General features: G+C 39.7%; 3 protein-coding genes and 1 non-coding gene across 5 annotated transcripts; 3 read left to right on the plus strand and 1 right to left on the minus strand.

Moving 5' to 3' along the window:
• Positions 1-10,035: 10,035 nt before the first annotated feature.
• On the plus strand, positions 10,036-10,107 carry Trnap-agg (transfer RNA proline (anticodon AGG)). The gene has a single exon. It is a non-coding gene; the product is annotated as a tRNA-Pro (tRNA).
• Positions 10,108-10,537: 430 nt separating this feature from the next.
• LOC145496764 (tripeptidyl-peptidase 1-like) lies at positions 10,538-13,197 on the plus strand. Its single transcript, XM_081476503.1, has one exon. It carries the CDS (start codon positions 11,201-11,203, stop codon positions 12,953-12,955), a length of 1,755 nt encoding a protein of 584 aa, XP_081332629.1. The 5' UTR covers positions 10,538-11,200; the 3' UTR covers positions 12,956-13,197.
• An 89-nt stretch (positions 13,198-13,286) lies between these two features.
• LOC145496765 (uncharacterized) lies at positions 13,287-17,499 on the minus strand. Of its 2 annotated transcripts, XM_081476504.1 has the most exons (5): positions 16,308-17,499; positions 15,732-15,861; positions 15,274-15,380; positions 14,967-15,063; positions 13,287-14,252 (listed from the first exon to the last, which is right to left on the minus strand). In XM_081476504.1, the coding sequence occupies exons 1-5, from the start codon at positions 17,387-17,389 to the stop codon at positions 14,130-14,132; spliced, it is 1,539 nt and encodes a 512-aa protein (XP_081332630.1). In that variant the 5' UTR covers positions 17,390-17,499; the 3' UTR covers positions 13,287-14,129. The 2 variants fall into 2 exon arrangements, with proteins under 2 accessions (XP_081332630.1, XP_081332632.1); XM_081476506.1 differs by lacking the exon at positions 14,967-15,063 and having other exon boundaries at positions 14,139-14,252.
• Positions 17,500-17,527: 28 nt separating this feature from the next.
• On the plus strand, positions 17,528-21,648 carry LOC145496766 (small ribosomal subunit protein eS1). The gene is made up of 6 exons (XM_081476507.1): positions 17,528-17,635; positions 17,914-18,017; positions 18,892-19,079; positions 19,762-19,970; positions 20,394-20,503; positions 21,473-21,648. The coding sequence occupies exons 1-6, from the start codon at positions 17,577-17,579 to the stop codon at positions 21,583-21,585; spliced, it is 783 nt and encodes a 260-aa protein (XP_081332633.1). The 5' UTR covers positions 17,528-17,576; the 3' UTR covers positions 21,586-21,648.
• Positions 21,649-22,860: the final 1,212 nt, after the last annotated feature.

Here is a 22,860-nt window from a genome sequence, read left to right on the forward strand (position 1 = left end):
ACCGCTGACATCTAATTTTCGATTAAAGGTTCAAATATTCTAGTAAGAAAGAAAAACAACAGGTCGCAACTGGTAGCTAAAAATACCTGCCACATTTTTTTTTCAGAATGTTTTGCTTTAACTTCTTGACTCCATAGCTTTGGAAAATCACAAGCATGCACTTCTTTGTACAAATTTTGCATACGTAAGGGTCAGTCCGTTGTCTGTTACATAACGTGTGAAGAGGGAAGCGTGGCCACTAAGCCCAGGCAGCGGAGTGTTCATAACTACCTGGACAGCGACAAAACGATTTAGCAAAAAATTGTCCCTTTGGTGCTAAAACTGGTGAATCCCACGATAAGACAACTTGGAATATATAGAAAACGTTGGCTCAAATTTACTGAAGCTACCAGACACGATACCGTTTTTTTAAGATTTAAACAATATTAGTGCAGAAATCTCAATTTGAATCGAACTTTTAAAAAATTGCATTAAATGTATGGGAAGAGTTAAAAGTTCGATGCCCAATAAGTTGAGAGTGATTGACTTTCGAGTATTTTATGACATGCAAGAAAAAGATACCTAACCTGCGAACGCAGACGTATTTCCGGCTGTCACTTGATTCCGCCGAAAAATAACGTCTGCGAACCCGAGCCAGGAAACGATTTCTGTGACGTAATAACTTTTGTTTCTCCTTCGCCAATCAGATTCCATGATAGAATGAAACTCGAGTGCTCCTCGCAGCGAATACCTCGCGCAGTAGTTCTGGGGTTATTTGAGCTAAACTGTGATTGGCTTAGAATTCCTACGTCACAGAAATCGTTTTCTGGCTCGGGTTCGCAGACGTTATTTTTCGGCAGAACCAAGTGACAGCCGGAAATACGTCTGCGTTCGCAGGCAAAAAGATACCCAGCAGAAGGCTATTTTGATCAAATTTGAAGAACAAAGGTTTTTCTGTAGGGCGAGGAATTGCACTTATAATTTTTCATACAAATGCCTTTAAATTTTCCCGCGAATTGCGATCCGGTGAAAACTTAAATTGTGGCATTTCAAAAGAGGCTATTTCTTTCAAATGTGATCAATAAATTTTTCTTCCTGGTATATTTAGTTTGTAATTCATAAATGCTTTAGAACTCGAATTTTCCGTGAGTTGTTAAACATTGCATTCGTCATTTCCCCCAAACATTTTCTGTAATTTTTGCTGTGTTGGTCCCCCCCCCCCCCAAAAAAAAGACCCACAAGATCACGTCAGAAACCGCGAAAAGGTCTATTGTATGATGGGCCGGTGGAACCAGAGAATTATAACTTGATACTTTTGAAACAAAATAAATAAAGGGTTAGCTATTGTTAAGCGTTTTTTCTAAGCGTCTCAACTACTTTGACCATGTCCCGGCAGTTTACGGCATCTAACTAACCGCTCATTTTCCAAAAGACTCCGTTATACTCAACTTACCTGTACCGTTGGCTTCTGTACAATTAACAAGAAGAAGCAGTCTTTCGTGTGACGTTTTATTGCATCGCCAAACTCTAGTTGTATTACGTTGGGCACCACAGGACAACCATACATCCGTAACATTCACAGGTAACCATTCGCTGCAGTTGGCTAAAAGTCGAAAACAAAGAGGGTAAATTAATGTCAATCTGCTTGTTCTCAGGTTTTTCGCCCGATTTAAGTCATACAACGGAAAGATTAAAGTTAAGTTTAGTGTTATGTTTTTCAGGCCTTATTTTCAACTGCTTAAGTTGATTTCAATGTGACAGTTTGTGACTGTCAACATGAAGATGGGTTTGTTATCTAAGGGTTTTCACGGTCAAGGTCAGTCCGCACTTTTTGTTGGTAATCATTTTAACTAACTTCGTTTTCGAACACAAGTTCCCACGGAAGACATACTTGAGAATTCTTGACGGACTTGGCTCGGACCTTCATTTCGAGTTTTGATTTTTTCTGTTCACTTCAGTTAAGTTCATTCGGTCTTCTTTACTTTAAATATTCGTGTACTTGGCAGCGTCCCGTATGCTCTAGGGTATAACGACTTTGTTTAACCAAAACCTGGTGTTTTTTTTGTTTTTGTAAACCTTTATTTAATCACTGAGAAAGAAAGCAATAAAAAATCTTAAATTAAAATGTCACAACTTACAAAAAAAGTATAGCGGGTGAAATAATTTACTGAAATTAAGAACTCTTTCACATAATCTATGAATTAAAGCAATACACACACACAAGAATCAAATTCCCCCCAAAGGTGCTCTAAAGAGCAACAAGATCTTTAGAATCTCGAGCTTAATCCGATCTTCACTTCATTTGTATTTCAAATTGCAGTTCAGATGATTCATTCGATGTTTCACTCCTTTTACTAGTTAAGATGAACTTAATAAATTGGCCTGCACCCAATGCGTGGGTCTTCATCTTTATTTTAAAAAAGTAGGGCCCGGGCGTAATTAAGCAAACCAGGACGGCGGGGCCAAAACAATAGGGACCTTACGCAAATACGACGGCGACGGCGAGGACGACGCCTAGTAAAAATGTGTTTCTATTTTACTTTGGAATTTCTCATTTATCTTTTAGATCTATTCAGTGTGTTTGTCGGTACTAAAACTTGCCTCTGCTGAATATGCTACGGATGCGTTCAATTCCAAATAGAAATACCAAAACTTTGCCGTCGTGGTTCACGTTCTCTAAACAACGCAGAATTTGGTCAATTTACGTTAAGGTCATTCAACTGAAATAGAACCTGCACTGAGATTTTTGTGAAACTTTGCCTATTGCTTGTTTATATTATAGGAACTTAAATTTTGAAATGAGGGGTCCCCGTGTTCGTTTAGGAGCAAAAGCACCTTGTTTATACACATATAAATCCTTATAATAGCACCATGATTGTAGTCACGATTGCTTGCTAAATTCATGTTTCCGACGATTGCTTTTTGTTCTACACTGAGAACTGGTCCATATTTATTTTACACAGAGAAATTTATTACTCAATTCAAAACGACAGAAAAAAATGATAGGTCACCATACTCGTTTGCGAGAAAATGACGATTTACCTCTATGGCGAGGTCCAGCTGTAAAGAAAAAGCCGCCATTTTTTAATGCGCGCGCGCTAATCACGCGTGAAATTAAGCGCAGTAGGAATGCGCAATGCAATACTGGGGAGTAACCTTAATAGGGAGCTTAAGCAAACCACGACGACGACGGCAAGGAGAACGTCACTAAACAAAAGCAATAGCTGTGCACGTGCGTTGTAAATCCTTGTACATTTCATTGCCGTCCTCTGCAAAACAACAACGTGAAATGTCCAAGTTCTGCGTCGTCTACGGAACGTGGACGACAACGGCTAATTGTTCGAATTTCCATTTGGAATTGAACGCCGTCGTTGCATATTTAGCTCAAGCACGTTTTTAGAGCCATTGGCGTGCCGAACAGATCTAGACAATCGCGAATTTCGCTTGTAAATTATAAATTCATTTTTTTACTAGGCGTCGTGCTCGGTGTCGTCCTCGTCGTCGCTTAAGCTCCCTAATGTTTTGCAGAGAAAGGCAAAGAAATGTACCAAGAATTATAATGCACGTGTACAGCCATTGTTCTCCTCATTAAACCTTTTGTTTGGTGACGTTCTCGTTGCCGTTGCCGTCGTGTTTTGCGTAAGGTCCCTAATAATGTGAGGCCCCATCCACACTACGCTGGAGAAATTTGAAATCAGAGGTTTCACTCTGAAAACACATCAAATTGTTTCCACACGCCGGAGAAATTTGAAAACGCAACAATCCCCGGTCATTTTGGAGTTGTGTTTGAGAAAATCTCGGGTAGGGAAATATCATGACTATCGTAGCGTTATCGTTTTCGAAAAGCTTCGTTTTTAAAATGTTTTCCGTTCACACTAGAATGCAAAGCCAGCGTTTGCAAATTCCTCCAGTTTGAAGAGCGTTTTCGAAAAGCTCCTCTTTTGTGACGGATCAGTGTGGATCGTAGGCCTAACCGGCGAAATAAAGCTGCGTATTTAAATTCCTTCGGCGCAGTGTTGAAGGGGCCTGAAATGACCAAGTTCTAAGGATTTTGGAGAACATGATACGAGGACTAATTTTTCATAGTTCCGTTTGGAATGGCTGGTTTGCAGTGTCACGCCATCAAAAATAAAAATCATAACCATTCAATAAATTAAGTCAAGAAGCTGGGATGTGAAAGATGATTGATATATAAACAACCTCGCCAAGACTTAGGTCTGTGCAGGTTTTCATTCTCCCGTTATTCGGAGAAGTGTTTCACTTAAATTTATAGAGCTTTGTATGAAGTCGCCATGTTTCTGCCCCTCGGAGGGACACAAACATGGCGGCCGTAAAGTAACAGAAACATCTATCATCGAGTTTTGCCATTGAAGCGAAAAGTTATTACTCTAGAGCTCCGAAACATTGAAATTAAGGACGGTGCCTACTTTTGTTAGTACGCACACGTTCTGCGCATCACGCAAGGCATGGTTTAAGCGCCACGCGCGCGCTGGGTTGACATGACGCAATCAACTACGCTACCAAGTACTTTACGTATGGGTTATTGACCAAGTGTGAGGTCAAGATGGCTGGATATTGGCCAAGTTCTTTTTTTGCTTGTTTATGGACCGAAACGGAGTCGAGGTCCATAAACACGCAAAAAAAAAAAAAGAACGAGGCCAATATTCAGCCATCTTGGCCGAACAAGCTTGGTCAATAAAGGATTTGTTATATGGCTTTCAGGGAAATTTTTCTTGCGGGACACGGCGGGTAATCCCAAGTGGGCAAGATAGCTCCATCTTGCCTGCTCGGGTAACCAATCACAGTGCAGGATTTGATTCATCTTGCCCGCTCACGGAGCTAGCCATATAATAATTTACTTTCTCAACAGAAATACATACATCAGGACTCGAAATTAACTTTTTCGTTCGGGAGCCAGCTGGCGACTAACGGACAAATTTTGGTCGCCAGATCGTAAATTTTGATCGCCAACTTATTTTATATATAACTTACACAAGAACACGATACGCTACTTTGCATGCAAGAAAAGTCACAATTGAAGAGCGAAAACAATAACTGATGAAGGATTCAAAGTTTGGATTAACCTTTTAGCTGAATCTTCATTCCCCGCACGTAAAAACTCACGTAATTCCTTCAACTGATTGGTATCTGCCGTCATTTTCGCGGCAAATGAAAAGCACATGGTGTTGAAGTGCGCCTGCGATCCCAGTTTCGGAAGAAGCCGCTGAAACAATATGGCGCGCCGTGAACGCAGAATCGACGTGTCGAAATACATTCAATTTTTTCGATTATCTTGTAATATTCAGACATTATTTTACTGGGGACGGAAAGGTGAGTTGTATACTAGCTACCATATCCGATTGATTTCCTAATATAAAGATTTAAAAACAAAAGTTGTGTCGTGGTTTTCTTTAGTTATCGGACAAAACGCGAGTCACCAGCTGGCGACCAGTTCTGAAAATTTAGTCGCCATTGCTCAATTCTTGGTCGCATTGGCGACCAGTGAGTCGCAATTTCGAGCCCTGTACATATTCATATATGTACGACTAAATTGAATGCAAACTTTTTCTACTGGGACCAAATCAAGTTTAATGAACCTATACTTAAACCAGAAAAACCAGAATAGCAGCATATCGCCAACCACTTACTGTTAACGTCTTCCAGCTGAAAAACTAGCTGTCATCTGTCGAAAATTATACTGAAATCCAACTGTAAACATGTACCTGCAGATGGCGTCGTGCGCGCGCAAAACAAGTGCGAGATACGCAAATGTTTTACTTACTGGGGAGGTGACAGGAAAAATGTAACGGGCACCGTAAAAAGTTTAAAAAAGGATCAATAACTTTAAAAAACGCGTGGTTACCCGTATATTTTATGTTATGGCGTGGAAGTGGCAAGCCTATTCAGCACGTGATTAGTTTCTTATCGTGAGCAAAAGATATTTAGACTGTATTTTAGCTGAAACAGAGGAAGTCTGTCAGAGACGCTAAAAGTGCTGTTGCAACGATTTTGCGGTTATTAAAAACATACCAAAAATGGTTTTTATGTTACCATTTACCATGTAGTTTTCAGATCTTTATAAATGTGTTTGCTTTTCTGTATGTAAAGGCGTATTCTAAACAAAGTTGTGAAGAAATATCCTCTACTTCTTTTTTCAGAAAAATGCTGATGTCAGCATTTTTGTTGAGATTCAAGGCTAATTATCTCGGAAAAATGTGTGGCTACCCTATTTTTACTTTGTGGAGGAATAAAACACAAATAGCGGTGATAAACATATTAAACTTACGCATTTTAATAACTTGACGTTTCGTATGCTACGCAACATACATTACAAGTTCAGTTTAAGCAGGTTTACTGATTTAGATGATTGCGAAATTTGATCTGAGAAAAAAAGATAAATTCATTTTTATAAGGCGTAGTTTTTGGCGTTCGTCGGATCTGACGGCGGTTTCAAAGGAAACCGAAAACATGAATATTTCAGTCCTTACCCAGCAAGATGAAATGACAAGCCACTTTGACTTGACGTAAGAAGCTAAAAACATAAACTTGATAAGGTTTTAATCTCAGAGCAATTTAAAGGTGCTTCTCATTTCAAGATTTATCCAAGGGCGAACGCAATGAAATCTGTATGGCTTTTAACTAGCCGCCATCTTGGTAGGTGAATCCATTGATTTACGACATTTACCATCTTCTCGATCAAATTGGCTGAATATGGCGATCAAAAGAATAGAAGGGGCTATTGAGGACCAAGAAAAGATCGAGGTACTTAACTTGGTCTTCTCCTGTGATCACATATTTTAACTTAGCTACCTAACTCACTGTGACAACTGTTTCACAGCCAAATTATTGTTCCCGCACCCTGGGACAGGGATCTAGATCTACAGAGGTCTATTCTTTGATTAGTAACAACAATTATAACTTCAAATCCCTGACCGATTATCTCGGATTAAACAACAATCAAATAAGGAACATGTTTAGCTGAAAGGAAAACACGAAAATAATAACTAACTTTCAGTTACCGAGAAAAGGGATGTTGTTATTTCGAGTTAAACAATACCGCCGGAGTAGAACCTTTGTCTCTTTACAACTCTGTTGCTTTGTTAGATTACCGAAAGATACGTGAAATTAAAAGACTAATAAAACCATATAAATCTTATTGACTTACCTGAGATTCCATTAGCACTAGAAGCGTCAGATGAAATCCTCATAAAGAGCAACAATACCATAACAGTGTTGAACATTGAAACGCAAATATCCTGCGATGAAAGTAAATAATAAAACGCTATCATAATTTTATAACGTTTGCTAACACGGTTCGATAGAAAGCTCTTTGTCGGTGCGATTTCCCGCTTAGCACAGTCCAGCTGATTTGATATTTCTACTCTTAATAGTTGCGGCTTTTGCGACGAACGAGAGCAGGGTGATTAACGTTTGAATGATATGATCCCAGTTAACTTACGGAAGTAGTAACTTTGTTTTGAATATCAACAAGGAAAATCGGAAAAGGCGCGGTTTAAACATGAGATACTACGCAAGGAGGATTTCCGGTTGAAGAATCAATACTCTTGCCCATAGTAATACTGGTTTGATTCTTAAGGATTGAAACCACTGTGGAAAGTTTTTCTTTTCTATCTGAGGAGACGGCTTGTATGCCGCGATAGTTGGTTCCAGTTCGACAATGTTTCCAATCGGCAAAAGTACGCAGTTTTTAAACGCTTTTGTTTAAATATAGATACCACGCAAGAGAGCATATTTGTTGGGTTTGTTTCTTCTCATGTCCATCAAATTTTTTCCTGTTCTTCGGATTGTGCGTTTTGTTATTTTCACTGCATCAGTATGGCAACTCCTTACTGACCTTACTTAGCAAAAAGGTTTCAAGTTGAATCGCCGAGTATAGCATTAATGCGTGAGACTAAAATCATACTAGAGTGCCAAAACCAGGAGGGACCTCCCAAAACCAAAACACTATTTTCAAAACCTCGCAAATATCGGAAAAGACGTTTGTTTTATTTTAAGTCTATTCTCCCAAATTAGAAATAGGGTTATGAGATATCTATACGACTTACAATTTCCAGAGATAAATTCAAGAGTTGGACATTTTGATTGGTCAAAAAAACTCGGCTTACGACGCTATAGCGCAGCCAGATTACCGAACGTTAAAGAAAAAACGTTCTTTCAATAAAGTTTCGCAACTAAACACTGAGAAATGTGTGTGGACTAAGAAAACGAATTTGTACCTTGACCCGGAAAGGCTCCAAGATACGATTTCAGTATCAATGTGGTTTCCGATGCCTAATGCCCGGGGATTAGGCTGAGAGCACAACATGACTGACATTTCAGGCTACCGATTCACCCGCCTCCTTGACAAAACCACACGGGACCGAGAAACCGCTTAACTTGAAAATAAAGATTTAAATAGTAACGATGTCCTAGCAGCAATTTCAGTGTATTTTTGGTACACTTTTCGTTCATTAACCTCGGCAAAAAAGTGCGACTTTTGCTGAAACTAAGCACATATCACAAACATTTTGGCAGAATGACTGATTTTGTTTTGTCCGTCCGTCCGTCCGTCTTTTTTAATCTTTCCCTATGTTAGTAATTGCTTTTTCACTTCTGGGTTAAAATCATTGTTTTTGCGGAATTTTTGAAGCTTCCTTCAATAAGATTTAAATGTTGCTTTTCTCAAACTTGAAGACAGACGGTGTGTTGTTTCGCCGAAAGAAAACACGGTGTTCTTTTTCTGCCGGAACAGCGGACCAGGAAAGGTCAGGGGAGAGATTGGCTTTTTTTGGGGGGGTCACTTCCTGTCGTCTTCTTTTTCCCTTTTAATGTTAGAAGAACTATTTCCTTCTATGGTAAAAGAACATCAATGTCATACAACAAATGAATTCGGTGAAAACCCTATGATACAAAAAAATTGTTTTCGACAAATGAGACAAAACTGTTTGCTGGCTTCGTTTACTGTCACAAACAAAATATATTTGAGGTCTTATTATTGGAACATGTACTTAGGTTTGAAGGTAAACGTTATAGACGATATTAAACGGAGACGCGAAGATACATATGTTATTTGCGGGTTGGGAGGTCCATGTCGTGAGTTTAAATCATGAATTCATTTATTTTTTCCTCTCTCTCTCAAATCACTTTTATAATTGTGGACCTTTTGCGAGAAAATCAGGACCGCGCTTAGAACCAATCATATTGCAGGATTCGTTACCGTGTCCGCTTGGAAAAAAGATAAGAATCGAATTATATTTTCGAGTAAAATCGTGTTTTTAGCACGGTATAATAAAATCATATCTTCAAGCCACCGTGCCGGTGCATTTTCTTTTTAGTATTTAGACAAACTGACTGTTTGCGAAAACAACCGTCAAAAAGCGGGAAATGACGTCATCAATATCATTACAAGTGAATATATGGCCGGAAATAAGACACTCGGGTCCCGGATGTACTTTCATATCAATAGGCCATTTCCGAGTTTCCTTGTGCCTCTGTTTCAAAACGAGTCCGTGCAAATCTTTTCTTATGAAAATGACTTTGATTTGCATGAAAATGAAGCTGTAGGCGGATCTCATTTTCAAATGAATGATTTCGCACGTAAACTCGTTTTGACACAAAGACAAAAGGCAACTGGCCTATTTGACGAGTGGTGTATTTTCTGATAAAACACTCGTGTCTATGTAATAAAAGAGGATAATTGTTCGAGTCCCTTTTTGTTGAACCTGATGTTTTATGCGGACTACCCCACCGACACAATGCCAGGTGCTTTCAGCACAACCAAAGCCTTCCCCCTTTTAGTTGTGAATCTTCAACTTAACTGTAAAAGACGTGAACTCAACAAAAGAAGCAAGCAAACCAAAGCTGGCATGTTTCCTGATAGCTTTTTTATCAGAATTTTCATGTGATGTTTTTTGTTATATCCGAGATCACTGCTGGTACCTGTGTATCAATTGATAAGAGACACATACAGATAAACAAACTGACATGATTAATATATGACCTAACCAGTGACCACCAAATATTATATTCTTTAAATTTGAGGGTTCTATTGAGCGTGGCCTGTTGGTCTAGTGGCATGATTCTCGCTTAGGGTGCGAGAGGTCCCGGGTTCGACTCCCGGACAGGCCCAGAAAATTTCTTTTTGTGACGAAGAGCTCTTCTCAAGTTGTTTAATAGGTTAATATTCAAACCTCGGAAACGTGGCATGAATAAAAAGTCATTTTATCTCTTTTTTCATTCACACTTGTTCATTCCATTGCAAGATCTAAGTGCTACAGCGCATCTTGTCAGCCAGCGAAAGACTAGCTCCTTCTTCGTTCAGTAACAGGCGTGTCCCCTGTCCAGCAAACGGGGTTCCATCTGTGCGCAATTTCGGTTTGATATCCACAGGAAAATGTAGATAAATGCTTAAAAAACCCTCCACATTACTCTAGCAGTGCTCTTCAGGATAATCAGTTAGCCAGTAGAGCACCCCTGTTAGCTTGAGTAGAGGCTTTTCCACCTACAGTTGTACCAACTGTGGTATTCAATGAAATGGGGCTCTGTGTTTTGTTCATATCCCCTCGAGGGCTAGAAAAATATAATAAAACAAGAGATTAGGGTAAAAATGCCATCTGCGTTCTTCCCCATAGAAAGAGAACTCATTGTCGTTTGCGAGAGAAAGTCCTTTTTCCGTAGCCTGCGTAGCAGGCGTATAAAGGGGAGGGGAGCCGGGAGGAAGAGAACTCCTCCGTTTTTTTCCCCGAATTCTCTTTCTCCTCCCCCGCCCCCTCCCCTTTACACGCCTGCTACGCAGGCCATTTTTCCGACAAGCACAGAACTGGAAAAATCCGGACACAAACTTGAATGGGCGGCGATCTTTCTTAATTGCCGCTCAGCCGAAGAATCCCATCAGGGGGACTAGAAATACTCCTGGTTGCTTCATGCTACAGAAACTGGGATAAGCTCCGGCCTGATGCTTCGCTTGGCTCTTATGCAGACTTACCTCCATAACCTTACATATTAATTGTAACTTATCCATTAAGTTTGGCAAATCAAAAGAACATCAAGCTAATAAAGTTCCAACTGTGGCTGGTTTCTTTTCCGCTATGTACGCATAGCAGACCTATTTTACCCTCGGGATCCCTCGGGATTGACATAGGTTCGAATTTAGAAACCGCTGGTCAAAAAGAATACGCCATTCTAGGAATCTTTGATATGTCCTACTTTTCAGGACCGTCACATGATTTGCACGCAGTCTTCTAGCTCTATGATGGAGGGTGTAAAGGTGGTTGTTGTTGCCTTTTTTCTCGCGTTCCTCGGCCTATGTTCCTCCAAACCGGAAGGATACGTTTTTCTAGAACACAGGCATAATGTCGAAGCTTGGCGAGAGGACGGCTGGGAGAAGCATGATCGACTTTCACCTTCGGAAGATGTTTTCCTTACCTTCGCCCTGAAGCAGAGCAACTTGGAATCACTTGAACGTTACTTCTGGGAGGTTTCCGATCCACGATCTTCCGAATACGGCAATCACTTTTCCTTATCCAACCTAACAAGGCTTATAGCACCATCTCAAGCGACTCTTGCAGCCGTCAAGGCGTGGCTGGGAAGACATGGAGTCCGCCCGAGCGACTGTATGACAGTGCTCACGAAAGATTTCATGACCTGCCAAATGTCTTGTGAAGCTGCAGAAGCAATACTTGTTGGAGCGAAGTTTTACCGTTTCAAACACTCCAAACTATCGAGGCCTGTTATCCGCTCGGTGGAACATTATTCTGTACCAGCAAGTGTCGCTTCTCATTTAGACTTTGTAGGCGGGGTGCTACATTTCCCTGCGGTCAATGGTCCATCTTTCTCTAGGCTTTCTGAGGAGGAGATTGTTGACAGTATGGAATCTTCCAAACCACAAGACAAGGACCAGATACACATCGGTGTGTTCCCAAGTGTTTTACGAGAGCGCTACAATGTCTCTGATACTGTTGGTACTCATCCAAACAACAGCCAGTCTGTGGCTCAATTTCTGGAACAGTACTTCAACCCTGGGGATTTAACAGAGTTCTTTACTCTCTTCGGCAGTTCCTTCAAACATCTGGAAAAAATGACGGAAGTGATTGGCCCAGACAGTGGACGTTCTGGCATTGAAGCGAGCCTTGACACGCAGTACATAATGAGTATTGGCGCTATGGTACCAACTTGGTTCTGGAGCACTGGCGGACGCCATGAATCACAAGAACCCTTTTTAGAGTGGCTTGTAGATGTGAGCAATCATCCAAAAGTGCCCTGGGTACATAGTGTCAGCTACAGTGACAATGAAGATACACTTGATGTAGATTACATGAACAGAATCAATGTGGAATTCCAAAAGGCTGGTGTTCGAGGCCTCACTTTTCTTTTTGCAAGCGGTGACAATGGGGCTGGTTGCAAAAAGAAGAAATTCCGTCCTATGTATCCTTCATCATCTCCCTATGTTACCACAGTTGGCGGCACAGCATTTAATGATCCATTCACTGTGTCTGGTGAATACGCTTATGAAATTAGTGGTGGAGGGTTCAGCAATGTATTTCCCCGCCCATCCTATCAAACAGATGTAGTTGAAAATTATCTGAAAACGGGTCCCCACATTCCCCCGACTTCATACTTTAATCCAAATGGCCGTGGATTCCCTGACATTGCAGCGCTGTGTAATCACTTCTGGATTGTCAATAATCTAATCCCTGTGCCAGGTGTGATGGGAACTTCAGCCTCCACTCCGACTGTTGCTGGTATCATTTCCTTGATAAATGATGCACGTTTGAACAACAAGAAGTCCCCCTTGGGTTTCTTGAATCCGTTCTTGTATCAGAATGCTGCAGGAATGTATGATGTCACAACTGGGCACAATGAAGGCTGTCTGAGTGAGGATATTGGGTTTTATGCCGCAACTGGCTGGGATCCAGTCACTGGTTCTGGCAGTCCAAACTTTCCGGCATTAGTGAAAGCTGCTATTAGTAGCCAATGAGGTTTGAAAGAAAGTTCCATTGATTTTTTATAGGTCCACGTTGTATTACCTGGTAGCATACAAAGCTTACAAGCAATTACAATAAAAGTTAATTAAGGGAATTTTTATTCAAATATTCAATTATATCATGTCTTAAAAAAAGGATTGAAAATATCCACATTGATACCTTGTAGCCGGTGTGGGAAAATTAGTAAATACATTGTTTGTACTAAGATTGCTAATAAAAAGAAATTGCAATTTCATTGGCTTTGTGCATTGTGCTTCATTTCAACTTACTAATTCCTCCTTTTGCGGTGTTCAATCCTCACCAGGATCTTTGCATTATGTTCCTGGGCAAGACACAGTTCTCTTGAGGGTGTTTTTCACAAGTACATATGCATGAGTGTAACATAAGCTGATGCAGTATGATGCTGTTTAGGAACTTTTACTTTTGAACAAAAGTGCCGGGGTGGGGTGGGGCTCTGGACTCTGGATTGGGGGGTCTGGGTTCAAGCCCTGGCGGTGTTGTGTTCCCCAGTGCCTCTCTCCAACCAGGTGTATAAATGGGTACCAGGGAGGAGTAGAAATTCTCCTAGCCACTTCATGGTATGAACACTGGACAGATAAGCATAGACCTGATGGGCCAATGGGATCAAACGATATATTTTCAGCTTGAAAGAAACTTTGTTTTCATTTGACATTTACTCATCCTCAGATGTCTTGCTACAAAGCTGAAGGGCAGAGGAAATACAGGAGAGTGAGAGAAAACACTTTGTCTCTTATTAGCTAGAGGTTTTCCTTTCTTTTTAATCATCTCTGAGTCATCCTTTTACCTCTTCAAGTTTGCCAGTTACCCTGCGAGCAGTTGGTTTCTCCTATGCTGAACGTTCGGCGTAAGAGAAACCAACTGCTTGCAGGGTAGCCAAAGTAAATTAGCAGCACAAATTCTTTTTTTTTTGTAACAATGATCCTCAAACAAAATATTTGTGTTCAAAGAACTGCTAAAGAGGTTGGAATGGTGACTGCAGGAGTACAGCTACATTGTCGTGTACATCATTAAAGTTACTCCACTGTCCGTGCAGAATACTGTCTTTGCAGCAAATTTGAGTCTTTTCATAATACTGATGAGGCATAATCGTCAGTAACCAAGGCCTGGAGCTCAATAATTGTTTTTGTGCCACAAGTCTGCGGTAAATTACCGTTTTTTGTAAATACAAGGCTTGAGACTGAGGCCCTTCAGCTGTTTTGATGGAACTAACTTCACACAATCCTTACTCTTGATGAAATCAAACATCACAAACATCTTGTTTGTAGTGTCCTAGGAGGTACAATACACCAATATATTTAGCCTGTGAACCTAAGTAGGCATGTGTGTGTTCTCGTAATGATACTCATCATCAGGACAGACATTGATTTAAACCAAATCTCTCTTTACGAAACAATCTGATTGAAAACCAAGAAGTATAATTTCAATTTTGACAGGAACCATTTGTTTAAATGTTAGGGGCCCATAATATGTATGTGTTACATTGATGGCATGGAGCACACATTGACTAAATTGTTACTGGCTGATCAGACATGCAACTGAAAATTTTCACCTGGCTTGTAATGGAGTTAGTAGTTATTGCTTAAATTTAAGGGCAACATTTTTCTGCTCTGCATGTATACAGTCTATAGATATGGTACTGGGCGAAGATGGTACATGTAATTTAGCACAAAGCCTAATTTCCATTGCTTATAGATTGCAAACAGTCTCTTGCTTGAAAATCTGTGAGGAAGAACGCAAAACAAGTGAGCGTGCGAGCAGGACTGCGAATGTGACGTGCAAGTAGCACGTGGTGAAGCCCCGAGTCATGAGTAGCATGGGTGTTGGAAGACGAGTAAAAAGAGATGCCCGACACCTGTGCTACTCATGGCTTTGCATGTCGCACTGACCGCTCACTTGTGTTGTGTTCTTCTTTACATTCTTCCCCATGGAATTTTAAGCAATAGAGAGACTGCTCACAGTCTATCCATTACTGGAAAGACATACCTCATTTTGGAGTTTATATCCCAGTTTTGAGAGTGCCTTGGTAAATTGTGCTGTGTCATTTATACGACTGGCCACTTCAGCAACTTTAAGAATACCCCTATCATAAGATTAACGGCATCACACACGATAATGAGTACCTGGCAATCCAACAGTTTAGGCTGTGACATTGGAATACGACATAATGATGCATAAATATACATAATATTTACCATCATTGCTTTTATCCTAACAAGTCAACCTCGCATGAAGACCAAGTATTTGTCTTAAGATATGTGTACAAATGAGGAGCAAAGAGTCTCTACTGTACCCTGGTTTGAGAACTCTATGAGCTTCTCTCAAGAAATCCACCAGGTTCGTTCCCATCAAGGAAAGACAAAACACAGCGACATCAACACTTGCGGAGCTTAAGGGGACCTGGGAAAAGACATTCAAAAGTCTTAATTAAGTTCCAATAAGGGTATTAGCTTCAGACTAACAAGCTTAACCAAGGTTAATAACATTGTCTGTCAGGATTTCTCTTCCACATTAAATGTGAAAATTACTACTAACAAATCTGTCTTCCCTGGGCGTTGGTCACCTGTGTGAATGCATCTGTAAATGCACATTATTATTATTATTATTATTATTATCATTATCATTATCATTATCATTATCATTATCATAAATCATTATCATTATCATTATCATTAACGTTATCACTAACATTATCATTATCAGTATCATTATTATTATCATTATTATTATTTTCTTTTTAATTTAACCAACCTTTGCCATGTTGCATGCAGTCACAAACTCATTCTTGGCTACAAGATCAAATGAATGTACTTTATTTACAACACTTTGGGCAATGATTGCTTCTCCACAGCCAAAATCTGCAACTACTTGTGATGTTGACCTAAAGACCAAAAGAGAAATATTATTTCTAAATTTGTAACCTGTGTGAAAACTTGTTTGTTTGTATACATGTAATACCCTGAAAGCTGGATAGTGTGATGTTTATGTCTGGGTTGTGGCAGCTCACTCTAACTTTATACCTCCATGTAGGTGTATTTACACAATTAACTTGTATCTTATCTTATCTTATCTCCTCAAGAGATGAGAGGGACAAAGCGTAGACTGAGATTAACTTGAGCATTGAGCACGGATGCAATAAAATGCAAATACCCTGAGACTGAGGTAGAAAACTTTATACCAAACACTCTGGTTAGTAACCAGTCCATTGTGTCAGTGTGTGGTTGCTCACGTGTTATGCTCATAAATGACTGGAACCAGTTACAACCACTTCTTAAATTCTCAAGGTGGTCACCTAAGAGAACATCAACAGTATACTTATGTTTTTACCTCTTCTTCAACCATTCTATGATGTTGTTGACAGGATTGATGGGCCACAGTTTGACCTGATTGGTGAAACCTCTGTGATAAATATCAAACAAGTTTGGATCTTTAGAAAACATTGCTACTGCCTCATCTCCTGTTGTAGTGTACAACTGTTGATTTATCCATCTAAACCTTGAAGATTCCAACTGCTTTGTCATCTTTTCTTGGAGGCTTGACTTTTTCCGAGCAGGGGAGCTCAAAATATTACTGTTTGTGTCATTGAGCTCTGGGCTGTGTTTACTTATTTGTTTGTCACAACAACTATCTTGTTCAAGTTTGCAAGTTTTCTTTCTTTTTCCATGCTTATGAGTACCTTCTGAAGTGCTTTCTCCCATATCTAGAAGCTCAGAATGATCTTTGCTACCATCCATTCTTCTTTTCTTTCTTTTCTTTCTTTTCTCTACCTTTTCACTGTCACACTTGCTTGGTCCTTCAATGGAGCTAAGGATTTTTTCTATATCTGCATCTAGTGGGGCTGCAGAATTGACAGTCTCTGATTGACACTGATTGACACTGTCAATACTAGCCCTTTGATTGGTTCCTTTGGTAGAGATAATCTCATCATCACAGACAGTTCCTGATTGGCTATCTCTCTCCCGTGTTAGCTGAGAGTTAAACTTTTGATCAGTTTTAACATTTTTCTTTCCTTTTTTGCTACTGACATCTTTTTCTTTAGTTTCATCATTTCTTCTTTTTTTCTTTGCTCTCTTTCTTTCATGTCCATTAGATTTTTCACTGTTTGTACTCAATAAAACTGGTTCTTTAAATTCTGCAGCAGTGTGCTCAGAACTTAATTCTTGAACTTGTTTAAATTTATTCTTTTGTCTCTTGTCTTTTCGCTTCTTTTTAAGTTTTCCTGTACTCTCTTCGTTCTTCATGGTTTTCCTTTTTTCTGCCTTTGAAGCATTCACTTGATTTGCTGCCTCTAAAACAGCTGAACACGTGCTAAGCTTACTCGTCGAGATATCGCCGAAGAGTTGATGAACAAGGCAATCCTGCGCCTTGGATGTACTTTCCCACTCTAAAACGTCGAAGGAGCTTTGCATACTATTGTGTTATGTCACCCTTGCAGGCTAAATATACATAATTTTAATGGTGTTTTGTAGAGATCTCGAAAAACCACGGGCATCCACCATGTTTGAAAAATGGTTTTATGCGGTCAGCGATAATCCAATGTGATTTGCGCCAGGCCGAGGCTCCGAGCGTCCTCTTCTGCTCGATCCACGATCCATCATGGCGGTGGGAAAAAATAAGAGACTGACCAAAGGAAAAAAGGGACTTAAAAAGAAGATGTGAGTGGTGTCACTGATTTATGTCATCGTAAAACTATTGCTACATTACATGAGAAGCATTTTACTGAACGAGAATCGGTGGATGGCGAGAATATGCAATGGATTCAACTGGATGTACATTTGGTGTTATTGTTCAATTACACTGCGCCTAGTACTTGTATTCGACTGTTTTACTTTGAATGTGGACAAAATGTTTTAGAAATGGAAAATTTTAATATTGTGCATGGTGTCACTTTTTTTATGACGCCCTTATGTGTTAAATCTGTCGTTTTTATTAGCGTTGATCCCTTTACCAAGAAAGATTGGTATGATGTCAAAGCTCCGTCCATGTTCACCATCAGACAGATCGGCAAAACCATGGTGACCAGAACAACTGGAACTAGTAAGTAGTACTGTACATGACACTTAGCAATTCAACCAGTCGTAACGATGGTTTGGTTAGTTTTGGGTGTAAGGTATACAACTTTTCAAGTTCCCTTTTTTGTATGGCAGAACTGGGAGTCGAAAGAGATGATGCACAATGAAAAATAGCTTTTCGCAAGAAAAGAAAATACAGTCGAGATTGCGTTTTTCTGTGTGTGATCTCTTTCAGACTTGGTAGAGTAATTGAATTTATGCAAATACAGCCAAACCTCTCAGTAACAGCCACCTTAGGGACAGAAGAAAGTGACCAATGTGGAGAGGTGGTTGTTATGGGGAAATAGGGGTTTTTTTTTTTCTGTTTTTTTCAGGGGTGTAGCATTTTTTTGTCTAGAAAATGTGTAATGTAGCATTTAAATAGGTAATGCAATGAAAATATATCGTAAATCAGAAACAGAGCCCAGTGACTTGTGGTATGGATCAAGTTTTGTGGCCTTTAACAATAAAAATAGTGGTGTTTTGTGTACACTGTTTGTCAGTCACTGATTCATTAACAGACTGTTGTCAAGAGGTAAACTTGGAGAGGTGGCTGTTGTAGAGAGGTTAAAATAAGAATGAATGTATGGACCATTCACTGGGACAAAAAAGTGGCTGTTAGTGGAGAACAGAAGTAAAGAAGAAAATTAAAAGAAGTCATTAGAACACAGTGTTCCAAATTCTTTGAGAGATTTTTAAAGGTTGCATACTGTGTAAAATTATTTACAGTCTTTAACTTCTAAAATGTCATAAATATAGTCTATGATAGATTGTAAAGTTAAAAGATCTGCCCACTATCGAATGTCTGGTAACATTTGCTAGTAGCAAAGGAGAAATTGTATTTATTACTCTTCACACAGAAATTGCTTCTGATGGTCTCAAGGGACGTGTGTTTGAAGCATCACTGGCTGACCTTCAGAATGACGAGGTTGCATTCAGGAAGTTTAAACTGATTTGTGAGGATGTCCAGGGAAAGAACTGCCTTACCAACTTCCATGGCATGGACATGACCACAGACAAGCTTAGGTCGCTGGTCAAGAAATGGCAGGTAAGTTGTTGTCCATAAAATTGCCATTTGGGAATGTCTGGCATTTTTGTAGTAAGACCTGTGCTTGATGGAAGTATGTTTACATGCAGTCAAGGTGGCATTTCATTAAAGTTCAGTTCAATATATACATACATGTACATTTGTAGAAGCGTTTTCTTGTGATAACATGCACTGATATTTCTCTGTACACATAAATGTAATTGTTCTAAAAGCATATAGTACTTTCCATGAATGAAAATCAGTATGTATTTTGGAAATCTACGTGGTACTACTTTCCTAGCTGAATATACCAATATTGCTTACATTGTGTCATTCCAGAAACTATGCATTCCCCCTGGAAGGTTTTTCAGTTTGGACCCCCTTATCCCTCCATAAAATTCCAGTTTATCTCCGTACTACCCTATAAAGATTTTGTTATTTGACACCTCCCCCGCCATCAGAATTTCCAGTGACTTTCCATGGGATGGGTATGGATATTTTCGGAACTGCACATTTCATAACACAGTTAAGCCATTCATTGTAATCTTGGATTAATCTGATTAGTAAAGAAATGCAAAATCTGCTTTTGGATTAAAGAATTCAATCTTGGATTTTCCTAAACAAATGCACCCTTGGTTACATATCAGGAGCAGTAAACAGGCTAAACAAGTATTCGCTGACTCCATCTCTTTATCTCTTGTAGACCTTAATTGAAGCAGCTGTCGATGTTAAAACCACTGATGGCTACCTGCTCAGGTTGTTCTGTATTGGTTTCACCAAGAAAAGGCAAAATCAAATTAAGAAAACAGCTTATGCCAAGCATTCACAAGTGAAGGCTATCCGTAAGAAGATGGTCGACATCATCACTCGTGATGTCAGCACTGGTGACCTCAAAGATGCAGTCAATAAGCTGTGAGTATCTTAACTATGTGAACATTATCAATTGAAGGATTTTTGCAGTAAGGGCATATATCACTTTTGGACTGATTTTCATTCTTTGCAGGATTGAACTATTTCTCGAAAATGAAGCACAAATCAGCAAAATTACAGAATGATGCTTTTCTTGTCAAAACAAGTCAGTCTGCCAAAAATTAGCTCATTCCTGCAAAAAATGAAAATAGGCCCAAAAAGCGATGTACTCCCTTTTTGCATGAAATCCTTCCAATTGTTAACGTTGAATGAGATGAAGGGTATAATACTTAAACTGTAGTTTGTGAGTTACTTGGTAGATCAAGAAGCATGACTGGAAAATTTTCAAATAAAGAGGTTGTCATTTACACAACTGATTGTGTTATAGTTGAATGGTTCATATTTATATTTGTTTCGTGATGGCAGAATCCCAGATGCCTTTGGCCGAGACATTGAGAAGGCCTGCCAATCCATCTACCCTCTTCATGATGTTTTCATCAGGAAGGTCAAGGTTCTGAAGAAGCCGAAATTTGACAGTGAGTTGTCTTTTAATAATTTTACATGCTTTTTATATTTAATTGTACCTTTTTGGTACACTTTGGCATCATATCAGGTGAGTTTGGCCGAGCTAGGGTTCTTGTTTTGGCAAGACGTAGTCGAGCCAAAATACTCATGACAAGACCAAACAAGCCTGATATGCTAATGTACCCAAATTCGGCAACGTGACCATTATATCGTAGCCATACCAGGTCATTGATATCACAGGATATCAGGACAGCCGCCACGGCTTCTGATTGGCTAATTGTGAATATGGGTGCAGTAAGCTGTAATAACCCTTGAAAACAGACTTCTTGTGACACCTTTGTTAAAAGTACATGTAGTTGTCTTTAAACAGTGGGTTAAAATGAGCTCATGAGAACAATCTCATACTACTTGGAGATAGGAAATATACTCAACAGTGCTTGTCATGGTGGGGGGATATCTCAGGGAAAAGAGGATTAAATTTCTGCAGGAGTATTTCTCATTGAAGAATCTTGGTACTTGTTGCTCATTGCCTGATTTTGTTTACAAGTGTAAAGTTGGTGGCTAAATAAGCAGAAAGTGGCTAATTCTCTGTATGAGATGCGTCTGCAGGGAATGATGGTAGTTGTATTCATGAAAACAAATATCCATTCCAAGATGATGAATACAACTACCATGATTCCCAGCAGGCGCATCTCAAAGAGGGAATTAACTCAGCGGAGTAGCCAGCTGACATCATGAAGTAGGTGGAGATTTTCACAGGTAGCTAACAACAACCCGAACACTGCTGCTTTTACTATTAGAAAGGCAGGTGAAAAAATTCATTTTGATGATTCACATGTAAGATTGGAATGTGGATTCAATAAATACTACCAGAGACTGCAGCCAGGTTATAACTGAAAGACCTTTGTGTGGGAAGGTATAGACATTTTCTGCTCAATTATTCTGACTGACTGATTCAAACATGCTTTATTTTTCTACAGTTGGCAAGCTAATGGAGATGCACGGCGAGGGAGCAGCCCACAGCAGCACAGATGAAAGTGGCACCAAAATTGAACGAGACAGCTTTGAACCACCTGTGCAAGAGTCTGTGTAAAAACAATCAGCAAAAATTGAACATAGCAAATTAAACTTCTGAAAGAAAAGAGTTTCTTTTTGCGTGGTTGTGTTTATTTTATTTGGTTTTGTATTTTAATAGCCCAGTCACAGTTCTGTGACCCAGGGGAAGGATCATCTTATGATGCAAAATTGTTTTAAAATCATGATATTTGAATGGTTGTAATTTACATGTAGTATGAAATGTGTTGGTGTCAAGCAACAGCATTAGTTGGGTCAATTGTTTTCAAAATCCTATTCCCCTATGATTCTTGGGAACCACTGGTCGTTTCCTGGGCATGCTAGGTTTGATTGTTCACTGGCAGAGGGACATCGACCAGCATGGAGCTCCACGAGAAAATCATGTGTCCTCTTGGAAACCTTAGTTCAGTTGTAGCCTGAATTTAGTGGCTGACTGAATTTCTGTCTGAAAACTGTGGAAACACGGATTAAACAAATCACAAACGACCATGCAACCTAGTTCCCAGAGTCCTATCTTCCTCCCACGGTAAAGAAGGTAGGAAAAAAGAGAGAGGACCCTGGGAACGAGGTTGAACTTCCACCGGTACTAGTAATGTAATCACCTGGCTAAATTTTAATGCAACAAGAAATAATGTACTCATTGACGCGTTGGTGTAATCCTTAGACATTTTCTATTGTTCACTAGCTTGTGAACAGGTTTGTAGTGGGGTATACTGGGAGGAAACAAGGCGAGCTGAGTTATATCAACCTGCGGGAGGTACTTCGCTAGACGAACCGAAAAATACAGGGGGCGGAAGTTTTCTTTCAGGCAATTTTATATTTCTTGTCTAGTTTTTACTCGGAGATATCTACCTAAGGGAGGTCAACTATTTGGTGATTTCCATAAATATAGGGAGGTTCTTGAGTGAACATTTCACTGTACGCCGTGATCCTTTTGGTTTACCACCGAGAAATCGTAGCCTACGAACGCAGACGTATGTCCGGCAAGCGACAGCCGGAAATATGTCTACATTCGCAGCCTAAGAAATCAAGACTGACTTATTTTTCGAACCAAACAAATAGAAAAGAAACAAATCATTGCAATACACTAGGAATTAGGCAATCAAGCGTAGTACCAGTTTTGGTGTAAAATTATAAATATTTGCGAAAGATATGTAGATCTTGTTTTGATGTCAGATCCCAACTAGTTCCAGGTCCCAAACCCCCGCGGTTTCGGACCCAACCGGAAGTGAAAATTCACGTTTCCAGATGGCTAAAACGCGGTGAAAAAAAAAAAAAACGATAACCAATTTTT

The sequence above is a fragment of the Orbicella franksi genome, chromosome 9 (genome assembly GCF_964199315.1).
Source record: "Orbicella franksi chromosome 9, jaOrbFran1.1, whole genome shotgun sequence".
Lineage (NCBI taxonomy): Eukaryota > Metazoa > Cnidaria > Anthozoa > Scleractinia > Merulinidae > Orbicella > Orbicella franksi.

Excerpts from the sequence above, each read along its gene's own strand:
- LOC145496765 (XM_081476504.1), bottom strand. The coding sequence starts at position 17,389 with ATGCAAAGCTCCTTCGACGTTTTAGAGTGGGAAAGTACATCCAAGGCG. Across the intron at positions 15,064-15,273 it reads CATAGAGTTCTCAAACCAGG|GGGTATTCTTAAAGTTGCTG; the intron begins GTACAGTAGAGA and ends ATCTTATGATAG. Across the intron at positions 14,253-14,966 it reads GATATAAACTCCAAAATGAG|GACACTACAAACAAGATGTT; the intron begins GTATGTCTTTCC and ends TGTACCTCCTAG.
- LOC145496766 (XM_081476507.1), top strand. The coding sequence starts at position 17,577 with ATGGCGGTGGGAAAAAATAAGAGACTGACCAAAGGAAAAAAGGGACTT. Across the intron at positions 18,018-18,891 it reads GACCAGAACAACTGGAACTA|AAATTGCTTCTGATGGTCTC; the intron begins GTAAGTAGTACT and ends CTCTTCACACAG. Across the intron at positions 19,080-19,761 it reads CGCTGGTCAAGAAATGGCAG|ACCTTAATTGAAGCAGCTGT; the intron begins GTAAGTTGTTGT and ends TATCTCTTGTAG.
- LOC145496764 (XM_081476503.1), top strand. The coding sequence starts at position 11,201 with ATGATTTGCACGCAGTCTTCTAGCTCTATGATGGAGGGTGTAAAGGTG.